The 22,330-nt window shown below is 39.4% G+C and overlaps 1 protein-coding gene across 8 annotated transcripts in view; it reads left to right on the top strand.

The window, feature by feature from the left end:
• Nucleotides 1–22,330, top strand: part of acbd6 (acyl-CoA binding domain containing 6) — a 162,814-nt gene that overhangs the window by 26,643 nt on the left and 113,841 nt on the right. For all 8 annotated transcript variants that reach the window (XR_007263069.1, XR_007263068.1, XM_020512278.2 and 5 more), the window contains one exon: nucleotides 12,216–12,295. Coding sequence is in view for 6 of the 8 variants with exons in the window: in XM_020512278.2 (XP_020367867.1) it covers nucleotides 12,216–12,295 (80 nt within the window). In the remaining 2 variants the exon portion in view is untranslated. The remainder of the gene's footprint in view (nucleotides 1–12,215; nucleotides 12,296–22,330) is intronic.

The following is a 22,330-nucleotide window of genomic DNA, read 5'->3' as shown; positions in this document are numbered from 1 at the left end:
GTGGGTTTGTTAAAAGCAGAGTCAGGAGAATTTATAATGGAGAAAAGAAAAAATGGCAGAGAAGCTAAAAGTTTACTCTGTGTCTTTTCACTGAGCAATATATAGGGAATCTCACAGAATTAGAGAACCAAATGGCGAGGGAAAATGAGGACTTGAAGTACAAGATTGGTAGTAAGAAGATTGCACTGGAAAATTTAATGGGGTTAAAAGTTGATAAATCACCGCTACCTGATTGCATACATTCTTTTGAAGGAGGTGGCTGTAGAGATAGCTGATGCATCGTTAGTCATCTTAAAAAATTCCACATTTTCAGGAAGGATTCCTGCAGATTGGAAATTTGCATAAGTCACCTCAATATTTAATAAAGAAGCAAGGGAAAACAAAAACTAAGGAACTGCAGACCTATCAGCCTTGCATCAGTGCAGGGAAAATAATAGAATCTGTCATAAAGGATGTGACAAGTAAACACAGATAAAACTGATCTGACTGGGCATAGACAACATGGATTTTTGAGTGGAAAATCATGTTCGACAGACTTGTTGGAGATTTTTGAGAATATTGTCAACAAAAATGTTAGAGTGCTTAGTTCATGAGGTATATTGGATTTTCCGAAGGTTTTTGACAAGGTTGGTTGACAAAATTAAAGCATATGGAATAGGTGGGACTGTACTGGCAAGGATTAAGGATTTGCTAACAGACAGCAAACACTAGGAATAAATGGGTTATTCTTGCATTGGCAGGCCTTGATTAGTGGGGTACCACAAGGATCAGTGCTTGGGCGTCAACAATTCAGAATATTTATCAATGATTTGGATGTAGGGATGAAATGTAATATTTCCAGTTTTGCAGATGATGAGCGTTGTGCAGAAAGTAGACAAGAACATGGCATAGCTCTCCTATACTTGATAACGGGTTTAAATATCTTGGGAGTCAATATCCTTTTGACTTACTGAGCTCCAATTAGTCAAAAAATCCTCTTTTATTTAATCTTTTTTGTTTGACACTTCAGCAATTGAAAACCTTCTGTGGTTAACCCCATGGAAGGGAGCTGAATTAAAGTTTTGGCACCAAATTCAGAGGTGTTTGGGTCCTTAATAATCAGTACAGCCATTAGTTAGATGATGTACATTGTACTGTACAAGTGCCAAAATACAGATTAAGCTTCTGTTTGTGTGGAATTTCATCAGCAGCTTGTAACACCGATTATCTTCCTTTTTAATTTTGCCAAGCGTACTCCATGAAGACTTGCAGCAGTGTATCCACACTTGGTTTAAAAAAAACAGGAGGGATTCCAATTTAACTAGGACCTGTTGACATTTGGGAATTTGCTAATTCACAGTAAAATAATTGAAATCAAGTCATATCTGTTCCACACGGCATTTCTGTTTACAAAGACAAAGTGTTGGGCAAGATGTTAGCGCCTAGCACCTAATAGACGTGATGTACCCTCCGGATATTTTGATATATCAACCGTGTGCTCAGAGTACTGTTAGCACACTGGGAATTGGTATTCTAAGATATATAAACAAAAATAATGTTGATGTATGTTTACCTGAGAGATATTTTGATGACCAGATACTTTTTTTCTCTTTTCCAAAATAAGGACTAAAATAAACTTTGTTCAGAATGTTTCTTGAGATGAACAGGCGGTTTCCCATTTCCCATAACCCATCATATATAATAGTCAAATGCATATAGAATGCAAATAACCAAGAAATTTGTTGGATTAATCTAAAAACCCTAACCCACACCCCCAGCAATAAATAAGAAGAGAAATGTCTAGCAGTTAGATTAATCTGCAGTATTTAGCAGAAGATCTATCTAGGTGACCCATGCGCTGAATCCATAATCTCCTATATATGCTTATATCACATTGCACAGAAATCAGCATTGTCCTGATCTTTGAATACTGATCCCATTACTTTAGTACATTTAAAAAGTCAATTCCTTCTTAGGTCTTGAGGATGAATATGTTCCTGAATAATGTAATTTCTTACTTCACTGCTTGTGATATTGTGAAAGAGAACCATTTGTGTACTTCAATTTGTTTTCTTCAAGCTTTGCAGTTAAGGTAGTTTGGTTTGATTTAAAAGGGAAGTGGATTAAAATTAGTATCGAATTTAAACAAAAATGTAATGGAAGGAAAGTGAATTTAGTTGTTTAGCTTTAGCAGGGAGCTCACTTCGGTAGGCTAGCCTCTCAAATTTTACCATTCGTCAATTCACATTGTTCCTTATACTGCAACTTTCAGTAGTAGATTTAAAATATCTGAAATTGCAGGAAAACAACCTTCCAGACAGGGATAGTAGGAACTGCAGATGCTGGAGAATCCAAGACAACAAGGTGCAGGGCTGGATGAACACAGCAGGCCAAGCAGCATCATAGGAGCAGAGAGGCTGACGTTTCGGGCCTAGACCCTTCATCAGAAAAGGGGGAGGGGAAGGGGGTTCTGAAATAAATAGGGAGAGAGTGGGAGGCGGATAGAAGAGGGATAAAGGAGAAAGTCTGTAAACCAATCATACTGGTGGTCATTGACTCGTGATCTTTTTGATAAATGACAGCAACAATAAATACTTGATCAAGCGAATGTGATCATAACAACCACCCATCCTAGGAAATCCACACACCAAGCTTTAGCCAGCTCTGTTATGAATAAACAGCATGGAATTGTACCCTTAACTGCTTGGACTTGCAGTTTCTCTTTTTGTCCAAACATAGAAATGCCTATCTGCAAACGTCACACTAACAAGTTAGAATTAGTCCCTGTCAGCTAAACCTTTGTGATTATATTGAGTAGCTAAGAGTCTTGGACTAGAGGTGAAATTGAGCTGGTACAGTAACAGTAGTATTATATTGAGTGAAGGCTTATGGTCATGTGAAGAACAGTTTTAGTTGAAGTGCACAAAACTTTTAAATGATTTTTGGCACTCTACATATGTCTGCAGAGCCTATTCTTGTGAAGCAATGTCGTGACAAAAGACATGAGTATTGTTAGTGTAAATCTCACTTGTGACTTCACTTTTCACAAATTATGGAGAGTGCATTTAGAATCCCCATTTCACTTGCGCTAATGTATTGATGTATCATTTGAAAGCTCACATTGATTATAGGTTATCATTTTTTTGTCTATTTACCAGTAGTTTTTAAGTTATTTGAGTTGATTTGTTAAATCACAGGATGCAAGTTAGCATGCATTTTAATTATGAAAGCAAATTGAGATAAATGACCAAGATTTTAATGTAACATTAGATGAAGATCTGTACCAGAATGAACGTAAAAATTTCCACACCGTCTCTGATTTATTGACTTTTTTTCTCAGATGTTATTTGTTACACCATTCCTTGTTTATGTGAGACTTAATGATGTACTGAATTTAAAATGAACATCATCTCTGATTCATCTGTATGTGCATCACAGGAGAAAACTGCATGTAGATAAGCAGTTCAAAACGGAGTTCCTGTTTTTTAGACAATCTAATAGATAGTTGCTATCTTATTACTGTAGTACAAGTACAAATATGAAAATCTGAAATATATTGAGAGCTTTATTTCATGCCTTGTTGTATGTTTCCTGTCAAAGGTACCAAGTTTTCCATGTTATCAATGAGTTTGTGTAGTTAAACTGTTTGTATTTATGCATAACTTAACCAGGTATAATTGGAGAAATATAAAACTTAGCAAAACAAAATTCTTTCAATCAGCTTAAGGTTGAACATATTGGACGAACTAAGGTCAAGGGATCTAGTTAATTCTGCACAGACTGGTGAGTGGAGACAGTCATGTTCTGTGTGGCATAGCAGTACATGCTTATAGTTTAAAGAGTTTAATGCCCAAAATTTGAACTTACTAGTGCATAAAAATAAAAGTAAAAACTGCAGTTTCTAGAGATTTGAAATAATAACAAAGTGCTGGAGAAACTCAAGATCTGATAGCATCTTTGGAGAGAAAAATAGAGTTAACATTTTGAGTCCAGTGACCTTTTGTTAGAATGGTTGATTATGAAAATATTTCTACTGTTAAGGTTTTTGAAAAATGAAAAGACTTGTCTTTATAGTGCATCTTTCACGGCCTCTCGATGCTTCAAAGTGACTTAAACCAAATAATGCACCTTTTGAGGTTTAATCACTGTTGTAATAACATATTTAAATTACGGCAAGGGAACCTTAGATAAATTCAGCCTCCTGCAATGGTTATCAATTTTACTGTCCCCTGTTGGATTGTTCTAACTTTTAGTAACATAACAGATATTTGGAGGTTTAATCATGATAGGAAAGCTGGTTATAGATCAGTGCATTTGGTATCTGTCAACCTGTATGAACACAGTATCTTACAGCTTACAACGGACACCAATAATTCTAGAGTTGCATAAAAATGACAGGATCATATCTGTGAAAGGAAGCTGTGTATTTACATAACAATTGTAACCTGTCTGTCAGTGACAAGTGTGTGGGGGCATTGCTGTGACAGACTGTCACGTAGAATTGCAGCAAAGAGGGAATTTCAGTCCTGATTTTATTGACAAATTGCTTCCAAAGGCATGATGTAATCACCTTTGATTTGTCTAAAATCGAATTGACCCTTTGGGATCCTATGATAGAATGTCTAGACCTGCCACTTGGTATTTCAAAGTTTTCTCGTTTAAGTCATCAGAAATATTGAGTTTAATGGAATATTGAGGGGGTTTGGGGTAAGTGTGCTGCTCACAGATCTAGATTAAACTGAATAGGCAATTTTGAAAAATGCGAATTACTGTTGACTCAATATAAACTTCAAGAGGCATGAATTGTAATCTGTCAAATAATGTTTTCATCCACAACCATTATGTGGAATGGCTGATCAAGACACAGCATAATTAATGTACTATGTTATTTAAATTGTATGTAAAAGCATTCCTGGGCATGAATGAATGAATGAATGAATATTATTAGCTGTAGCACTGGACATATAGAGACAAATCATCCAAGAATCCTCCCTTTGGACCTGCTGAGATTTTAAAAATATATATTCACTCATGGGATATGTGTGTTATTGGTTAGACTAGCATTTATTGCTTAAAAGGCTGGTGATGCCTTCTTGAACTTTTGCAGTCCATTGGGGTAGGTGCAATCACAGTGCTGTTAGGAATGGAGTTCTAGGAGTTTGACCCAGGATCAGTGGTATAGTTCCATGTCAGGATGGTGTCTGGCTTAAAGGAACAGCACAGCGCAGGAACAGGCTCTTCGGCCCACCAAGACTGTGTCAACGCATGATGCCTTTCTAAACTGAAAATCTTTTTGCCTCTACGCTGTCTGTATCCCTCTATTCTGTGCCTATTCATATATCTGTTAAGATGCCTCTTAAACATTGCTATTGTATCTGCCTCTACCACTACCTCTGGCAGCACATTACAGGCATTTGCCACTCTCCACGTAAAAACAAAAAAAAACTGCTTTTCACATCTCCTTTAAATCTATCCCCTTTTATTTAATACCTTTGTCCCCTAGTAGTTGACATTTCTACCCTGGGAAAATTCCTGGAATTAAGAATCTAACGATGACTGTGAATCCATTGTCGATTGTCAGGAAAAACCCATCTGGTTCACTAATGTCCTTACCTGGTCTGGCCTGCATGTGACTCCAGACCACAGCAATGGGCAATTAGGGATGGGCAATAAATGCTGCCGAGCCAGCAACGCCCTCATCCTGTGAATGAATAAAGGAATAAAAAAGATTCTGATTATTTGTGCCTTTCATAATTTTGTGAACTTCTATCATGTCACCCTTCATCTTTCATTCAAGTGAAACAAATAAGTTTGTCCAATCTCTCCTTGCAGCTAATACCCTCCAAACCAGGCACATCCTGGCAAACTGTTTCTGTACCCTCTCCAAAGTCTCTACATCCTTCTGGTAGTGTGGCTTCTGGAATTGTACACAATTTTCCAAATCTCACCTAACTAAAGTTCTATACAGCTGCAACATGACTTGCTAACTTTTATCCTGTATAACCCGACCAATGACTTCATAAATGCCATATGCCTTCGTGGCCACATTATCCACTTCTGTTGCCACTTTCAGGTAACTGTGGACTTGTACGCCCAGATCCTCTGTATTTGATACTACCAAGGGTTCTGCCATTTACTGCACATTTCCCTCCTGCGATAGTTCTCTCAAAATGCATCACCATGCATTTGCTCTTGGCGGAGAATTTGTAGGTGGTGGTGTTTCCACTCACTTGCTACCCTTGTCTTTCTAGGTGGTGGTGGTTGCGATTTGGCAGGTGCTATTGAAGGATCCTTGGTTATTTCTGGCAAGTACACACTGTTGCCACTGTGCATGGATGGTGGAAGGAGTAAATGTGGAAGGTGTTAGGGTAACGGTCAAGCAGACTGCTTTTCCTGAAAAATGTAGAGTATTGTTAGAACTGTACTCATCCAGGCAATTGGACAGTATTCTATACACTCCTGACTTGTGCCTTTCAGATAGCAGTCAGGCACTAGGGAGACAGAAGGTGACTTACTTGCTGCAGAATTTCTAGCCTATGACCTGCTTTTGTAGGCACAGTATTTAGATAGTAAGTCCGGTTTCTAGTCATTGGTAACCCCAGGATTTCAGCAGTGGAGACTCGGTCATGGTAATGACATTGAATATCATTGAATGGTCATAGCCTGACATTTGAGTGCCCAAATGGTACTTGATAGTCTGGATGTTGTCGAGGCCTTGCTGCATCTGGACATGGATTATTTCATTATCTGTGGTGTCGTGAATGGTGTTGAACTTTGTACCATTATTAGCCGACATTCCCACACCTGGCCTTTATGGTGGAAGGAATGGTGGAAGCAGCTGATGACGATTGAGTCCAATGCTCCCGGCATGCAAAGCTGCTGTCACGTCTGGTTTTGGAAGTTGCTGCAGTGCATGTGACTCATAAACCTGCTCAACTAATAAGAAAATTAGAGAATGTTGGTTGAGTTTAGGACATTACCCTGAGAAACAATGGGTTCTTGTCACGCAGTGGTAGTATCCCTGCCTCTGGGCCAGAAGGCCTGGGTTGAAGTCTGCAGGAGACGTGTTTCATAACGTAACTGAACAGGTTAATTAAAAATATCTATCTTGAGAAACTCTAATGATATCCTGTAACTAAAACAGTTGACCTCCAACAGCCACAGCCATCTCCCTTTGGGCTGGTATGTCTCCAGCCAGTGGAGAGTTTTCGCCAGATTCCCAGTGAATCCAATTTATCTAGGACTATTTGGTGCCACACTTTGTCTACATCAAACAAGGTCTCTTTTCCTTCGTCTCTGGAATTCGACACTTTTGTTCAAGATTGTGATGAGGCCAGGAGCTGAGTAGCCTTATCAGAACTCAACTGACTGTCGGTGAGAACGTTATTGCTAAGCGAGTACCATGTGATAACACTTACAGTGACCCATTGCATTACTATAATGACTGAGCGTAGGCTAATAGAGCAGTAACGGGCTGAGTTGCATTTGCCTGTTTTTCGTCGGCAGCATATAGCTGGGCAATTTCCTACATTATTGTAGTTGTTGTGAAACACCTTAGCTGGGGGCATAGCTAATTGTAGAGCACGTCTTCAGCATATTGTCAGGATGTTGTCAGGGCCTTTAGCCTTTGCAGCATCCAGTGCATTAAGCTGTTTCTTGACATCTTGCGAATCAAATTGGATGAAGACTGACATCTGTGAAACAGGGGACCTTCTCAGGAGATCAAAATGGATCATCCACTCATCACTTCTGGCTGAAGATGATTGCAAATGCTTTACCCTTGTATTTTGCATTGATAAGCTGGGTTCCGTCATCATTGAAGATGGGGATATTTGTGGAACCACCTCTTGGTTGTTTAATTGTTCAGTACCACGAATGGCTGGACGTCAGAGTCTGCAGAGTTTAAATATCATCCATAGGTGAGTGATCCACAACCAATGTCTATTGCTTGTTAGTTTGATTGTTTGGCAAGCATGTAATCTTGTGTTGTAGCTACATCAGGTTGACACCTCATTTTTAGGTATATTCAGTGCTTTTCTGGCATTCCTTCCAGCACCCTTCACTGAACTGGCGTTGATCCCCTGACTTGATGCTATTTTAGAGTGGGGGATACGGCGGTTCATGAAATAACTTGTGGTTGAATACAGTTCTGCTATAGATTGCCCATAGAACCAATTTTTCAGCTGCTAGATCTCATCGAAGTCCATCTAGCACAGTGTTAATGGCATATAACATGATGCAGTGTATCCTCAATACAAAAATAAGACATTGTCTCCACAGGACTGTGCAGTAGCCACTCCTACCAGTAATGTCTTGGATAGATATATTTGCAACAGGTTCGTTAGTGAGGATGCGGCCAAGTAAGGTTTCTTCCTTTTGTTTGTTCTCTCATCACTTGTTGTGGATGTAGTCCAGCTGTTGAGTGGTTTAACTCAATGAGTAGTGGTGATACTGAGCTCCACCCAAAGTGCATTCTCTATCCTTGCAACCCTCAATACCTGTCCCAATTAGTGTTCAACGCAGAAAAATATTTTTTTATCAGCTAAGGTATAGTTGAGAGGAATGGTAGGTGGAAATCAGAAAGAGATTTCCTTGCCAATATTTGACCAAATTTCAAAGGTTAAATCTTACAAAGACCGATGACTGCCATTCACCACCCTTTAAGTCAGAGGGTATGAATTAAAATATTCAGTTGTTCAAATGAATTCTTGAAAGATTTTTTGACAGAGTATGAAAATTAATGTAGTGCAGTGTGTTTTGATGAACTTATTGTTCAGTCATTTTTATTTAAAATTAGATTTAGTTGTCATAAAATTGCGCACACAAAATTTATGTGCAAATAAATTGAAATTCCAGACAAACAGAATTGTTGGACTTCGTTTAATTAGGCAATTCAAAATTGTTACATAATAATCAGTGGGCCTGAAAATAGAAGCAGTACCTGAACCCATGGTTTCTTGCCTGATTCTCCCACCCTATTCCATCTAATCTCTTCACGTATCCTTCCATTCACTTCTCTCTCATGTCCCCATATAGCTTCTCCTTAAATGCTTCTATGCAATTAGCCTCAAACACTGGACCCAAAGCATTAACTGCTTTCTCTCCACAGATGATGCCAGACTTGCTAAGTTTCTCCAGCAATGTCTGTTTTTGTTCCGCATTCTTATCATTTTGTGACTAAAGACATTTCTTCTCTGTTCCTAATTCAATTTATTAATGTCAGTCTTGTATTTCTGATCCCTAGTTTTGGATTTGCTTTCAATCTTTCTTTAATGATAGCAATTAATATTCACTCATGTTTCGTTGTGAGGTAAGGAACCTCAGAAAATGACAACACTTAGCTGTGCTTTGTACTTGAATGAATTTACCACCTACTCCACCAGCAAAATTTAAGCAAAGTTTGAATAGTGTCTTATCATATTGATTGTGGCAGCCATTTTATTCCCATCAAAGTCCCACAAGTGACAGTTACAAAATGGATAGTCACTCTGTTTCTGATTATTTTGGCTAAGAATACAATTAAAAAGTTAATGGACATTGACATTTTGGGAAGGTATTGTAAAACTTAACAATCCATAAAAACCCAAGTGGCTCGTGAAAATTTGCATGTACAATGGAACAAACCAAAATCATACCAGAACATTGTTCTTCTTCTTGTACTGAGTTGCTAATTTTCTGTGTTTTAATAACAGAATTTTTCTTTGGCACAATTTCCTTTACTCCTCAACCAAACTTTGAATAAGAGGATAACTAACTGACAAATAAAAGTAGAAAACATTTAGAGCAACCTTGCATTTTGAGATTCCACTGGTTGCGGGTCCATACATTATTGAGTGGGCCTCAACACTCCAAATGTCCTCAATAAAACCCTCCAGGTGACTAGATTCTAAATTGCTTCTTAAAATCTGCTTCTTTGTAAGCTTCTGATCACTTCAAGATTTTGATTTCTTGTCAGCCTGAACTTCTTCTCATGCCTCCACTTTGGTGGAATAATCCACTTTGGAGTGCTTGGTGGAATAATCTGTTATTTTTGTACTCTGCATTTCCAGATGAAGAAAGTGAGATCTACATGTTTATTTGCCAGCTTTATTTCATCATATTTTTTAAGCCTGGTGTTCAGTGGGAAATACATACAAATCATGCAGAACTGTCAGCATGTCCATTGTTAGATGTTGCTGACTTGTTGGACTGTATAACTGTGACCTCTGATGAAGCTTTGTAAACCTAGAAATGTCACTTCATCCTACAGAGCGCATGACGTAGTGTAGGACCAGGAAAAAAGAATGCAGCTGATGTACAAAAGTTAACCATAGAGAATAATTGATTCCTATTGTTCTTATTGAAAACATAGCCATGCAAACTGATTCTGACAGGCGAATAGTAATTACCTATTACAGCATCATGTAGTTTTTATTGCTGTATGTCTGGACGGTCACTAGAGCTCTGCAATCTGATTGCCTTAGTTTTAGAGGTGGGTTGGTTTATTTCACTGTATTTGAATGATATTTTCATGAGAAAATTCTTTGAAAGTGTCTTTTTCTTTCTAATACATGTGAGACATCGCCAGTTTGCTTTTTCAGATGTTTGTTTTTTCATACTATGGGCGATCAGGACAGTTCTACAATCAAAAATTTCAAATAGAAAACATGATTTTAAGGCAATCTCATACTTCCAATTTCTACTAGTTGTGGTTTCATGCATTCTTCGGGGGGAATGAATGTGCCATAGATTCCAGAATTCCCTAAATACACCCCGCCAGATGACTCGATTTTAATCACTTCTTAAAATCTACTTCTTTGTAAGCTTCCGATCATCTCTCTTGGTTCTTTCCTTGACTTGCATGTATTATTGTTACTTGATAATGTTTTTCCATTTCGAACCACTACAGCTGACCCATACCTGCCTCTTTCAAAATGACTAAACCTGTTTTTGTCTCTGACTAAATATGAACTTTCTTCAAAATAAACTATTCTGTTTTCTAATGTGTTTCTGAGACACTAGAAAGAATTTCTAGAACATTATTCCACGTCTGCAGCAAGTGGGCATTGTGATGTTCTAAAGCTCGATAAACAGATAAATGCAGGCTAAATTAGTTTTATTAGGGGACTTTCCAAATGATTCACCGAGATGCAGACTGTTCCTCTATTTATCCCTGTGTTTTTGGTTGCTTAATGTTGTAGTCTGCTTGACTTTGTATCCAGTTTATTTCTTCCTTTTTCCTCTACTAAATTTCCTTGCTGTTTTTTCTACCATTGCTCCTTTTCCTTCTGTGCTTTTGTCTGTTTGTCCCATTTCCTCATCATATTGCAAACTGTAGATATTGAAGTTTTTCTTTTCAACCGGTATCAGTTGTTCTGCTGGATCCGGTAATGGTCAAGTGGTACTCTTCACTATGAAGAAAAGCTCAGCAGCAACATATGTGATGAAATGAACGAGACTCGGGAGTTGAAGCTCAGGCAGTGAAAAAGGTGCATCAAGTGCTGTAGACATACTGGTTCTATGTATTAGCACAGCAGTACTGTGAAAGGGCATCCTCAGACAGATAGCTGAAACATTAATTTCGGGGAATAATAAAAGCAACCTTTCACCTGAGAAATATTTGCATGCCCCTGTTTGGTTTTGCATTTCACATTTACACTGTAGTTCTTACGTAAGATATTGTTGATTCATCAGAGAGGCTGCAATTTTGTAATTGTAGGTGGAGCAAAGGTGTAGGAAAAGAAATTTAATTTTATAGCTCATTTGAAGCAGTTTGATTCTCATTGTAAATCTTAAATATCCCTGTAATTTTTGTGTGTGTTACTTACCAGCTTTGTATTTGTAATGTCGTTGTTGTTAAATGAAAACTGAATCCTCTTTATTGTTTGATAAAGGACTGACGTATCAGTTGTACAAAATACAACTAAAAATGACGTATCAACTAAGATTTCCGTACAATAATTTGAACATTTTTGAGAAAATGGATATCTCCTTTCTTAATGAGCTTCTGTTTTTTCTTTGTAGTGTTAGTTTAGTGTAGCTTGAAGATTTTTGCAATTTGCCAAATAAAGAAGTTGATAAGCTTGCAATAAATATATCATTGTTATTTCAAAAAGGCAAATAGTGTGGGCTTCACAAGAATGTTGGTTGAAAGAAACTGGAACATGTACAGTAAATGGAAATGTAGATTTTTCTGTAAATTTGCTTATAAATTTATAGTTATTGAGTTTGTTCTAATCCATCTGATTATGTTTCAGGATTCGGTGAAGGAATCTGATCAGAAATTACGGTTTGGTGGGCCTGTAGTCAGCAGCCTTTATCAAGAGGAGATGATCAGGTGAGCTGATTAAACAGTGTCACACTTGACCATGTTCACACATTCTTTTGTGGGAGAAGATTGTCATTGACTTGTCCGTAGTTAATTACATAAACTGATGTGTAATTTTATATATATAAACAACAACAAAAGCTTGCACTCATGTAGCACATTTTATCATTAAGGTGCTTCACAGAGTTCTAATAGTACTGCTGAATATTTAGTCAGACATGCATTTGTTTCACTAGATTATGCAATTGTATTCTGCAAATATTCTGAGTTGAATTTGTTTCTCGCGCTAACCGGCTTAATTCTTGAATAAGCAGCTTATTCCTTGAAATGCCTGTATTTTGTAATTTTATAATAGTATTTAGTGCAGCCTATGCTGCTTTTGTGCGGTGCCCCAAATTTAGCGTCGTGCATTTAATTAGTAAGCTACATCTTAGTAACTGTAAAATTCGCAGTAGTGTATAATGAATCCTTAGAAGAATATTCCCCACTATTCCTATTTGTCATAAGGCAGGAAATGTGAGTGGGTCTCTCAGAGATTACCTGGAGTCCACTTTGGAAGTAGTGCTGGCTTACTCAGCTTCATGAAAGCGTAAGTGATTAAAGGCTGTTGAATTTCTTCCATTGCTCATTCTTCTGACCTTTGTGACCTGCTGTGCTGTGACATCATGTTTGATGTTGAGTTGGAGATAAAATCAATGACAGGAAGAAAAAATAAAGTCAATTCAACATCACTTTGGTGTAATTCTAAAGCCCATATCATTTGAAACTAGATAGACTTTTTAACTACGTGTCATTCCTTTGGGCATGCATGCCTTGATAAGTCTTACTAATTTACGTGATTAAAAACAATGAGGTCATGCAGTGTTTATCCTTCAGTGATTTGCTGATTCCCTCTCTCCACATTTTTCCATGAAACTTTCCTGATCCATGAAACTTTCCTGATTGATCTCTCAATATTTTCTCTCAATGAAACTTCATATCAATGCTAGTGAAATTTAATGTCAAAACGAATAACTCCATTCTGAAATGAAACCAAGAATGTGCTAAACTCATTGTAAAGGTTAATAAGGAAAATCATGACTCCTTTTCAGGGATTTCTTGGTGATGATATTTTTGATATGATCTGGATATAGGATTTTCAAAATTAAATTTCTTGCTATCTTTTACTCCTCAAAATGCTAGGATTGACTTTGCCCTAGGTATATGGAAATTTATGGGTGGAATGTTGTTTTTTTTTTGCAATATTTTGCACAACATTCCAGTGGTCTTGACTAGCTGTTAAGACTTCTGACTACCTTTAATGCCATCTTCAGGGCAAGAGAAACATTCTTAAAGTTTTTGAGGACTTGTGATTTGAAGGAATGTGGAAAAATAGATGTGTTTCAAGTTCTTCAGGGATACCTGTATATTCTTTTGAAAGATCGGCAGAAGGATATATTAGTTTAATAAAGGTGCTTCTGAGAAATCAAAGTTTCAGCTAATTGCTGGACTTGTTTGCTGGGGTAACCTGACTTTGGATTGTTGGCTGTTCTGTATAAGCCGTGTGTTGCAGGCAGTGGTGATTGATTGAGATAACAAGGTGTACAGCTGGATGAACACAGCAGGCCAAGCAGCATCAGAGGAGCAGGAAGGCTGACGTTTCGGGCCTAGACCCTCCTTCAGAAATGGGGGAGGGGAAGGGGATTCTGAAATAAATAGGGAGAGAGGGGGAGGCGGAAAGAAGATGGATAAAGGAGAAGATAGGTGGAGAGGAGACAGACGGGTCAAAGAAGCTGGGGTGGAGCCAGTAAAGGTGAGTATAGGTGGGGAGTTGGGAAGGGATAGGTCAGTCCAGGGAGGACGGACGGGTCAAGGGGGGGGGATGAGGCTAGTAGGTAGGAGATGGGGGTGGGGCTTGAGGTGGGAGGAAGGACAAGTTAGGGAGGTGGGGACAAGCTGGGCTGGTTTTGGGATGCGGTAGGGGGTGGGGAGATTTTGAAGCTTGTGAAGTCCACATTGATACCATTGGGCTGCAGCGTTCCCAAGCGGACTATGAGGTGCTGTTCCTGCAACTTTTGGGTGGCATCGTTGTGGCACTGCAGGAGGCCCAGGATGGACATGTCGTCTAAGGAATGGGAGGGGGAGTTGAAATGGTTCGCGACTGGGAGGTGCAGTTGTTTCGTGCGAACCAAGCGTAGATTGTTTTTATTTTCAGTTGGAGAATGTCTGCTGAGGAATAGCCTGCTTAGCTAATCATTCTGTCTTTATAAAGCAATTTATTTGTAAATCCAGTGTGAAATGTGATTGTCCTTTTTAAAATGACAGGAAAACTTCTCGTTAACTGTGTTTCCTGAGTAGGTACATGTATGAAGACTCCAGAGATAACTGCACATGACTATAATGACTTGTCCACATGTGCCACATCAACAATCATCTGAACATTCTACACATTTTATTGTTTCTTTCAAGAACTGAACATTATTTGTTAAAAGTGGCTATTCCCAAAGTGATCTCTGCAGAAAAAAAAATCTTTTTCCTCCCTTTACCTGTTTGTGTGTTTTTGGATTATTTAGAGGGGCAGACGTTTTTATTTTCATGTTACAAATGGTGTGTTCTTTGCCTTCCCTGAATAGGTTTTGTTTTATAATCAGTGTATAATTTTGAGTTTATTCGAGAAATCTGTGTTTTTTTTTTGGTCTTTCGATTTCAAGTCTAATATAGAAAACACATATGCTTGGCCATGTCTGGAACTGGGTAAAATAGATCTTCCTCAATTGACGAGTCCCCTGACTAATTCATCTCCCCTCTTCTGTGTTCTTATCCCACCATTAATTTTGGTGGTGTAAAACTCAGCAACCAGTCTCTATTCTGAAGGCTTTGTCTAATGAGTAATGGATTGCTCCTGCCGTTTGGTCCAGGCAATAGAAATGCTGTGACCTTCAGCACGATAGGTGTAGCACTTCCTCCAAAGCTGTGTGGACACTGCTGGAGGTAGCAGATGTCATGTAAAAATGTCTCTGGCACAGCCTTCCATCACCTGCAAGTAGCTACAACACATTTGGTACACTGCTTGACAGCACTGAAGACTTGAGTCCCCTCTTTTTGTTCTCTGCTTCTTTGTCCACAGCTGCAGGCCCTGAGTTTTGTGACTCTGGTTCTGTTGGTGTCCTTCATTCCTTCTGTTCCTCCTCAGCATTCTTTCATCGGAACCTTAACCCAACAGCCATGTTAGCTTCACTAAATTGCTCAGACTTGTAGAATGGAAGTACTGATCTGTGAAAAAAAATCTCAGGAATGAGATGTATTTTTTCCATTTGATACCTTGACATAGTTTTTTAATTCACCTGTAGTATGTGGGTATCACTTCTATACTCTCCGTTGAAGCAGAGTTGATCCTCTGGCTTGATAGTTGACTGGGGGATATGCCAGGCAATGGGTTGCAGATTGTGCTGGAGTTCAATTCTGCTGCTGTTGATGACCCACAGTGCTTATGGATGCCCAGTCATGGGTTGCTAGATCTATTTGAAGTCTGCTCCATTTAGCATGATTATAGTGCCACACAACAAAATGGAGGCGTGAATGTGAAGGCGTGACTTTGTCTCCACAAGGACTGTGCGATGGTCACTCTTACCGATACTGTCATGGATAGATGCATCTGCAGCCGGCAGATTGGTAAGGATGACGTTGTGTGTTGTTCCCTCTTTTTGGTCCTGCTGCAGACCCAGTGTAGCAATAATGTCCTTTAGGACCCCACCAGTTGATCAGTAGTACTGCTGAGCCAGTCTTGGTGGTGGACTTTAAAATCCCCTACTCAGAGTACATTTTGTGCCGTTCCCACCTTCAGTGCCTCTTTCAGTATTGTTCAACATGGAGGAGTACTGATTCATCAGCTGATGGAGGATTCTACATGTAATCAGCAGGATGTTTCCTTGCCCACATTTGACCTAAAGTCATGAGACTTCATTGGGTGTGGAGTCAATGTTGAGGACTCCGAGGGCAACTCCCTCCTGACTGTTTACACTGAGCCACAACCTCGGCTGGGTCTTTCCTGCCAGTAGGACAGGACATTTCCAAGGATGGTGGTTTATAGGACATAGCCCAACTCATGGAATCATACCTTACAGACAGTGTTAGACTATTGCTTGATGAGTATGTACGACAGCTCTCTCAATCTTGACACGAGCCCCAAAATGTTAGTAAGGAGGTCCTTCAGGGTCAATAGGGCTGTTTCTGCCATTATTATTTCTGGTGCCTCGGTCGCTACCAGGTCGTCCGTCTGGCTTCGGTAATTTACCCTTTTGGGCCTTTAGCAGGCTGCTTTTGTTGGGTGAAACCGTGCCCTAGTGCCACCTCTGTATGGTGGGGCATGTCCTCCATTATTGGCCCTTTCATATTTCCATCGATATTCCTCCTGTTTCCCCTATCCCACTCTTACCTAGATCCCCATTTTCGGCCTCATTCTTACATAAAACTGTAAAAACGGTCCGGCAATTATCATGGGGGATTTTAACCTACATGTAGATTGGTCGAACCAGCTTGGTCAGCGTAGCCTTGAGGAGGAGTTCGTTGAGTGTATCTGTGATAGTTTTCTTGAACAGTATGTAATGGAACCAACGAGGGAGCAAGCTATCCTAGATCTGGTCCTGTGTAATGAGACAGGAATAATTAATGACCTCATAGTTAGGGATCCTCTTGGAAGGAGTGATCACAGTATGGTTGAATTTAGAATACAGATGGAGAGTGTGAAGATAAAATCCAGTACCAGGGTCCTGTGCTTGAACAAGGGGAACTACAATAGAATGAGGGAGGACTTGGCTAAAGTAGACTGGAAACTAGATTTTATGGTGGGACAGTTGACGAGCAGTGGAGGACTTTCAAAGCAATTTTTCAAAGTGCTGAGCAAAAGTATATTCCAATGAAAAGGAAGGACTGTAAGAAAAGGGGTAATCTGCCATGGGTGTCTAAAGAAATAAGGGAGGCTATCAAATTGAAAGAGAAGGCATACAAAGTGGCCAAAAACAGCATGAAACTAGAAGATTGGGAAAACTTTAAAGGTCAATAGAAAGCCACAAAAAGAGCTATAAGGAAAAGTAAGATAGAACATGAGAAAAAACTAGCACAGAATATAAAGACAGATAGGAAAAGTTTCTATAAATATATAAAACGAAAAAGAGTGGCTAAAGTAACGTTGGCCCTTTAGAGCATGAGAAGGGGAATTTAGTTATGGGATATGACGAAATGGCCGAGGCATTGAACAGGTATTTTGTATCGGTCCTCACAGTGGAGGACACTAATAACATGCGAGTAATTGACAAAGAGACGAAGGTAGGTGAGGACCTGGAAACAATCACTATCACAGAAGAGGTAGTGTTGGGCAAGCTAATGGAGCTAAGGATTGATAAGTCTCGTGGCCTTGATGGAATGCATCCCAGGGTAATAAAAAAGATGGCGAGAGAAATAGCAGGTGCACTGGCGGTAATTTTCCAAAATTCGCTGGACTCTGGGGCAGTCCCAGCAGATTGGAAAACAGCAAATGTGACGCCACTGTTTAAAAAGGGAAGTAGACAAAAGATGGGGAATTATAGACCGGTTAGCTTAACCTCTGTAGTGGGGAAGATGCTTGAGTCTATTATCAAGGAAGAAATAGCAAGGCATCTTGCTAGAAATTGTCCCATTGGGCAGACGCAGCATGGGTTCATGAAGGGCAGGTCATGCTTGACAAATCTTTTGGAATTCTATGAAGACATTATGAGCGAGGTGGACAATGGGGACCCACTGGATGTGGTATACCTAGATTTCCAAAAGGCCTTTGACAAGGTGCCGCACAAGAGGCTACTGCATAAGATGAGGATGCATGGCATTAAGGGTAAAGTATTAGCATGGATAGAGGATTGGTTGACTAACAGGAAGCAAAGAGTGGGGATAAATGAGTGCTATTCTAGCTGGCAGTCAGTGACTAGTGGTGTGCCTCAGGGTTCGGTGTTGGGACCGCAATTATTTACAATTTATATAGATGATTTGGAGTTGGGGACCACGTGTAGGGTGTCAAAGTTTGCAGATGACACTAAGATGAGTGGCAGAGCAAAGTGTGCAGAGGACTGTGAAACTTTGCAGAGGAACATAGATATGTTGAGTGAGTGGGCAAAGGTCTGGCAGATGGAATACGATGTAAATAAATGTGAAGTCATACATTTTGGTAGGAGTAATAGTAAAAAGGATTATTACTTGAATGGTAAAAAGTTGCAGCGTGCTGCCATGCAGAGGGACCTGGGTGTCCTTGTGCATGAATCACAGAAGGTAGGTCTGCAGGTACAACAAGTAATTAGGAAGGCAAATGGAATTTTGTCCTTCATTGCTAAAGGGATTGAAATAAAAAGCAGAGAGGTTATGTTGCAGCTGTACAAGGTGCTGGTGAGGCCGCACCTGGAGTACTGTGTGCAGTTTTGGTCTCCTTACTTGATAAAGGATGTAGTGGCACAGGAGGGGGTGCAAAGGAGGTTCACTAGGTTGATTCCGGAGTTGAGGGGGTTGGCTTATGAGGAGAGACTGAGTAGATTGGGATTATATTCATTGGAATTCAGAAGATTGAGGGGGGATCTTATAGAAACATATAAAATTATGAAAGGAATAGATAAGATAGAAGTAGAGAGGATGTTTCCACTGGCAGGTGAAGCTAGGACAAGAGGGCATAGCCTCAAGATTAGAGGGAGCAGATTTAGGCCTGAATTGAGAAGGAATTTCTTCACCCAGAGGGTTGTTAATCTATGGAATTCCTTGCCCAGTGAAATAGTTGACGCTACTTCAGTAAACGTTTTTAAAGAAAAGGTAGATTTTTTTTGAACAATAAAGGAATTAAGGGATACGGTGAGAACGCGGGTAAATGGATCTGAGTCCACGAAAAGATCAGCCATGATCTTATTGAATGGCGGAGCAGGCTCGAAGGGCCAGACGGCCTACTCCTGCTCCTAGTTCTTATGTTCTTATATTCCCTGCACCTGCTCATTTGGCCTCAGTACACCTAATGGCCTCATTTGGTTACTCACCCTAACTCTACAGGGCCAACCTTCCTTGTCCTTCTTCCGCTTATCAAGGTGATTCCCTCCATTCCTCAGGATCATTTCAGTATCTCTGACAACCATACCCTGTAAGTTCAGCTCCCTACCACTCCTTTCACAGCCACCTTCCTGTGAAACTTTTCTGCTGCATGCATTTTCAGCTAAGTGCCCTTTGTAAACAGAGCCCCCTTTCTCAGTTATTTGTCTGTACTGGTTGGGTTTGCTGGCATCCGTCAGTATGGCTGCCTCACTTGGGCAGTCGAGTGGGCCCCGTCAGCCTTCAGCCCTTACACTAAGATTTGGTCTACAAGCAGAATTGTACATAAATGAGACTTCTCAAAAGCTATTGACTGGTGAGGGTTCACTCTTTTATGCTGTTTGTTCAAAGAAACAGCTTGAGTATGAAGGAACCAAGTTAGTGACGAAGCTTTTACTGAGTGAAACCCAGAGGAAGAAGTTTACCTTGTCAAGTAAAAGCCTTGTATTAATATTTGAATTTGTGAAGACACAGACTTTCCTGTATTTGCCCAACAGGTTTGACATCCTTGAATGTAATTCCCGAGGGCTGACATTTTCATGCGTATTCAAGGTGTGCTGATGAAAACAAAAAAATGTTCCTGACCATGGGAAAGCCAACCTGCCTGAAGCTTTCTGAGAACTGAAGAGCAAAGCTTGGAACCCACAGCAGGAAATCTGAGTTTTAGCTTCCCTGCCCATTCTTCTATAAGCTCCAGGCAGGCCCAGGAGAGTTGGTCTTTTCTTATTTTGGTCAAAATTCATGTGGTAATCTTTTGAGATGACTTTTACATAAGTAAATATAATAATTGTCGGTCTAATATTAACGGAATACCTTGTAAATGGTGACCATAATGTGAATGAATTTGGTGTTTAGTTTCCAGAGGTAGAAAGAAGAGTCATGTGCCATCATTTTAAATGTGCATAGCCTGCACTTCAGAGAGATGAGGAATTACTTGACCACAGTAAACTAAGCCATATTGTTAATGAGTAAGCCTACAGCCCAATAACTGAGAATATTTGGGGTAATACAAAGCTAGTACATTACTGTTAAAGGGCAAAGACTCCCGTTTTTTTTGTAGTTCAGCAACTGTGGTCAACAGATGAGGTAAGAGATGCTGACAGACTCGAAAGAAAGGAGCCCACAACTGGGAGAAAAAGTAGAAATCCATTGGACTGGGAGAGCTGTGAAACAAAAGAGTTTAAAAAAGCGTTGAAAGGGGTTTGACAAAACTTAAAATAGTTATTGAGGTTGATGTTCCGATTTACTTGTTGTATGAATGCCCACATCAAAAGGGTCCCATCTGTTCAGATAAATGCAACAAAGTTCATTTGGCACCTTTAGAAATTAAAGGGAGTTGTATCAGACCAAAGAGGCTAATATAATGCACAGCTTTATCTGAAGGGGGTTGAAATTGAAAAGAGATGATGATGGTGCTTCAGTTGTACAGAAGGTTGGCCAAACTCCATTTGGAGTATGGTATTTGGGTTTTAGGCACAATACCTCAGGAAAAGTACATTAGCGATTTAAGGAACAAGTCTCAGGTTCACCTGAAAGATTTAAAGAGTGAAAGCAGTTTGTGTTGCCTAGAGTTTGGAAAGCTGGAGGCTGGTCTAATTTGATCTTTATAATGATAAGAAGGTTGGTCTAATTTGATCTTTATAATAATAAGAAGGTTTAATCGGGTAGGTACAGAGAAACTACTCTGATCCTGTTAGGAGAGCGTAGCACTTGAAATGGAGAAGTCCGAAATTGTGGTTATTTTCAGTGGTTAGGCATGTGCATGCAGTGATCACTTGCCGGAAAAGCTTAGCAGCTTGAAGAGTATCTCTGCTGAATTGAATAGCTTGATAAAGAAGAGGTGGAATCCCACTTGACTCGAGAATTGGGAAAAGAACTATCTCTGACATATCAATGTTGCTGTGATAAAGCTGAACTTATTTACATTGTTGACTTAATTGTGCTAAATGTGTGGAAAAAAAGAGAAATGCTCATGTATAATGATGAACTACTGGACAAGATAGGTGTGTGATTTCCCTAGAATTCTTATGAAATGGCCTGTTTGCTAATGGAGAAAATCCTTCAACTAAATCTGAGAATTGGAGGCTGAAATAACTGCAAGGTGTCAACTGGATGGCTAACGTGAGGTCACAGGAGCTTTAAACATTTTCAATTCAATTGAAACAACAGAATAGTCTAAGAATGACTTGCCTGTAATACTGTGTAAATGTTTGATTATTTGAGGTGTTGCTTGTAGGTATTTTAAGAGACATTAAAGGCTGTTTTAATTGGGTGAATGCCAATATTAAAATAGACACCAGACTGTCAACAAAGTCTTTTGAGATTTAATAAAAACCAAAATTAATGCACGATGTTCTGAGGAAGGGTCACTTGACCCGAAACGTTGACTCTGATTTCTCTGCACAGATGCTGCCAGAGCTGCTAAGCTTTTCCAGCAATTTCTGTTTTTGTTTCATTTGAGTTAATTTTGTTATGGCCAACAGTAATTGCTGTTCATTACTATTTTAAGATTTTATAATCAAAAAGTGTTTGAAATGCATAACCTATTTATAACATCTAAGAGGAGAAATGAGAAGTCAATAATTTGGTTTAACACTTCACCAGAACAAGGTTTGTTTTGATTTTGATTTGACATTTTTTCCCCTATGCTTATTAGTGAATATTGTTTGCTGAGAATAGCTACATTTGTACAGTGTCAAATGGTTAATTCCCCACCTGGGCCCAGCCTAGAGGTGTCACAATAGTGAGTCAGTTTTCTGTATGTAGAATTTACTGCTAGTTGGTTTTGAGTAAGGACATTCTAGGTTTCAGTTCACAAATGAACACGTTTGGAGTTGCATTTATATTTTTGAGAAATAAAACCATTAGTTTTATGAGATAGTGGGGACTGCTGATGCTGGAGAATCTGACATAACAAGGTGTAGAGCTGAATGAACACAGCAGGCCAAGCAGCATCAGAGGAGCAGGAAAGCC

Source organism: Rhincodon typus, chromosome 10, assembly GCF_021869965.1.
Source record: "Rhincodon typus isolate 14 chromosome 10, sRhiTyp1.1, whole genome shotgun sequence".
Lineage (NCBI taxonomy): Eukaryota > Metazoa > Chordata > Chondrichthyes > Orectolobiformes > Rhincodontidae > Rhincodon > Rhincodon typus.
This window is presented reverse-complemented; position numbering and strand designations above follow the sequence as displayed.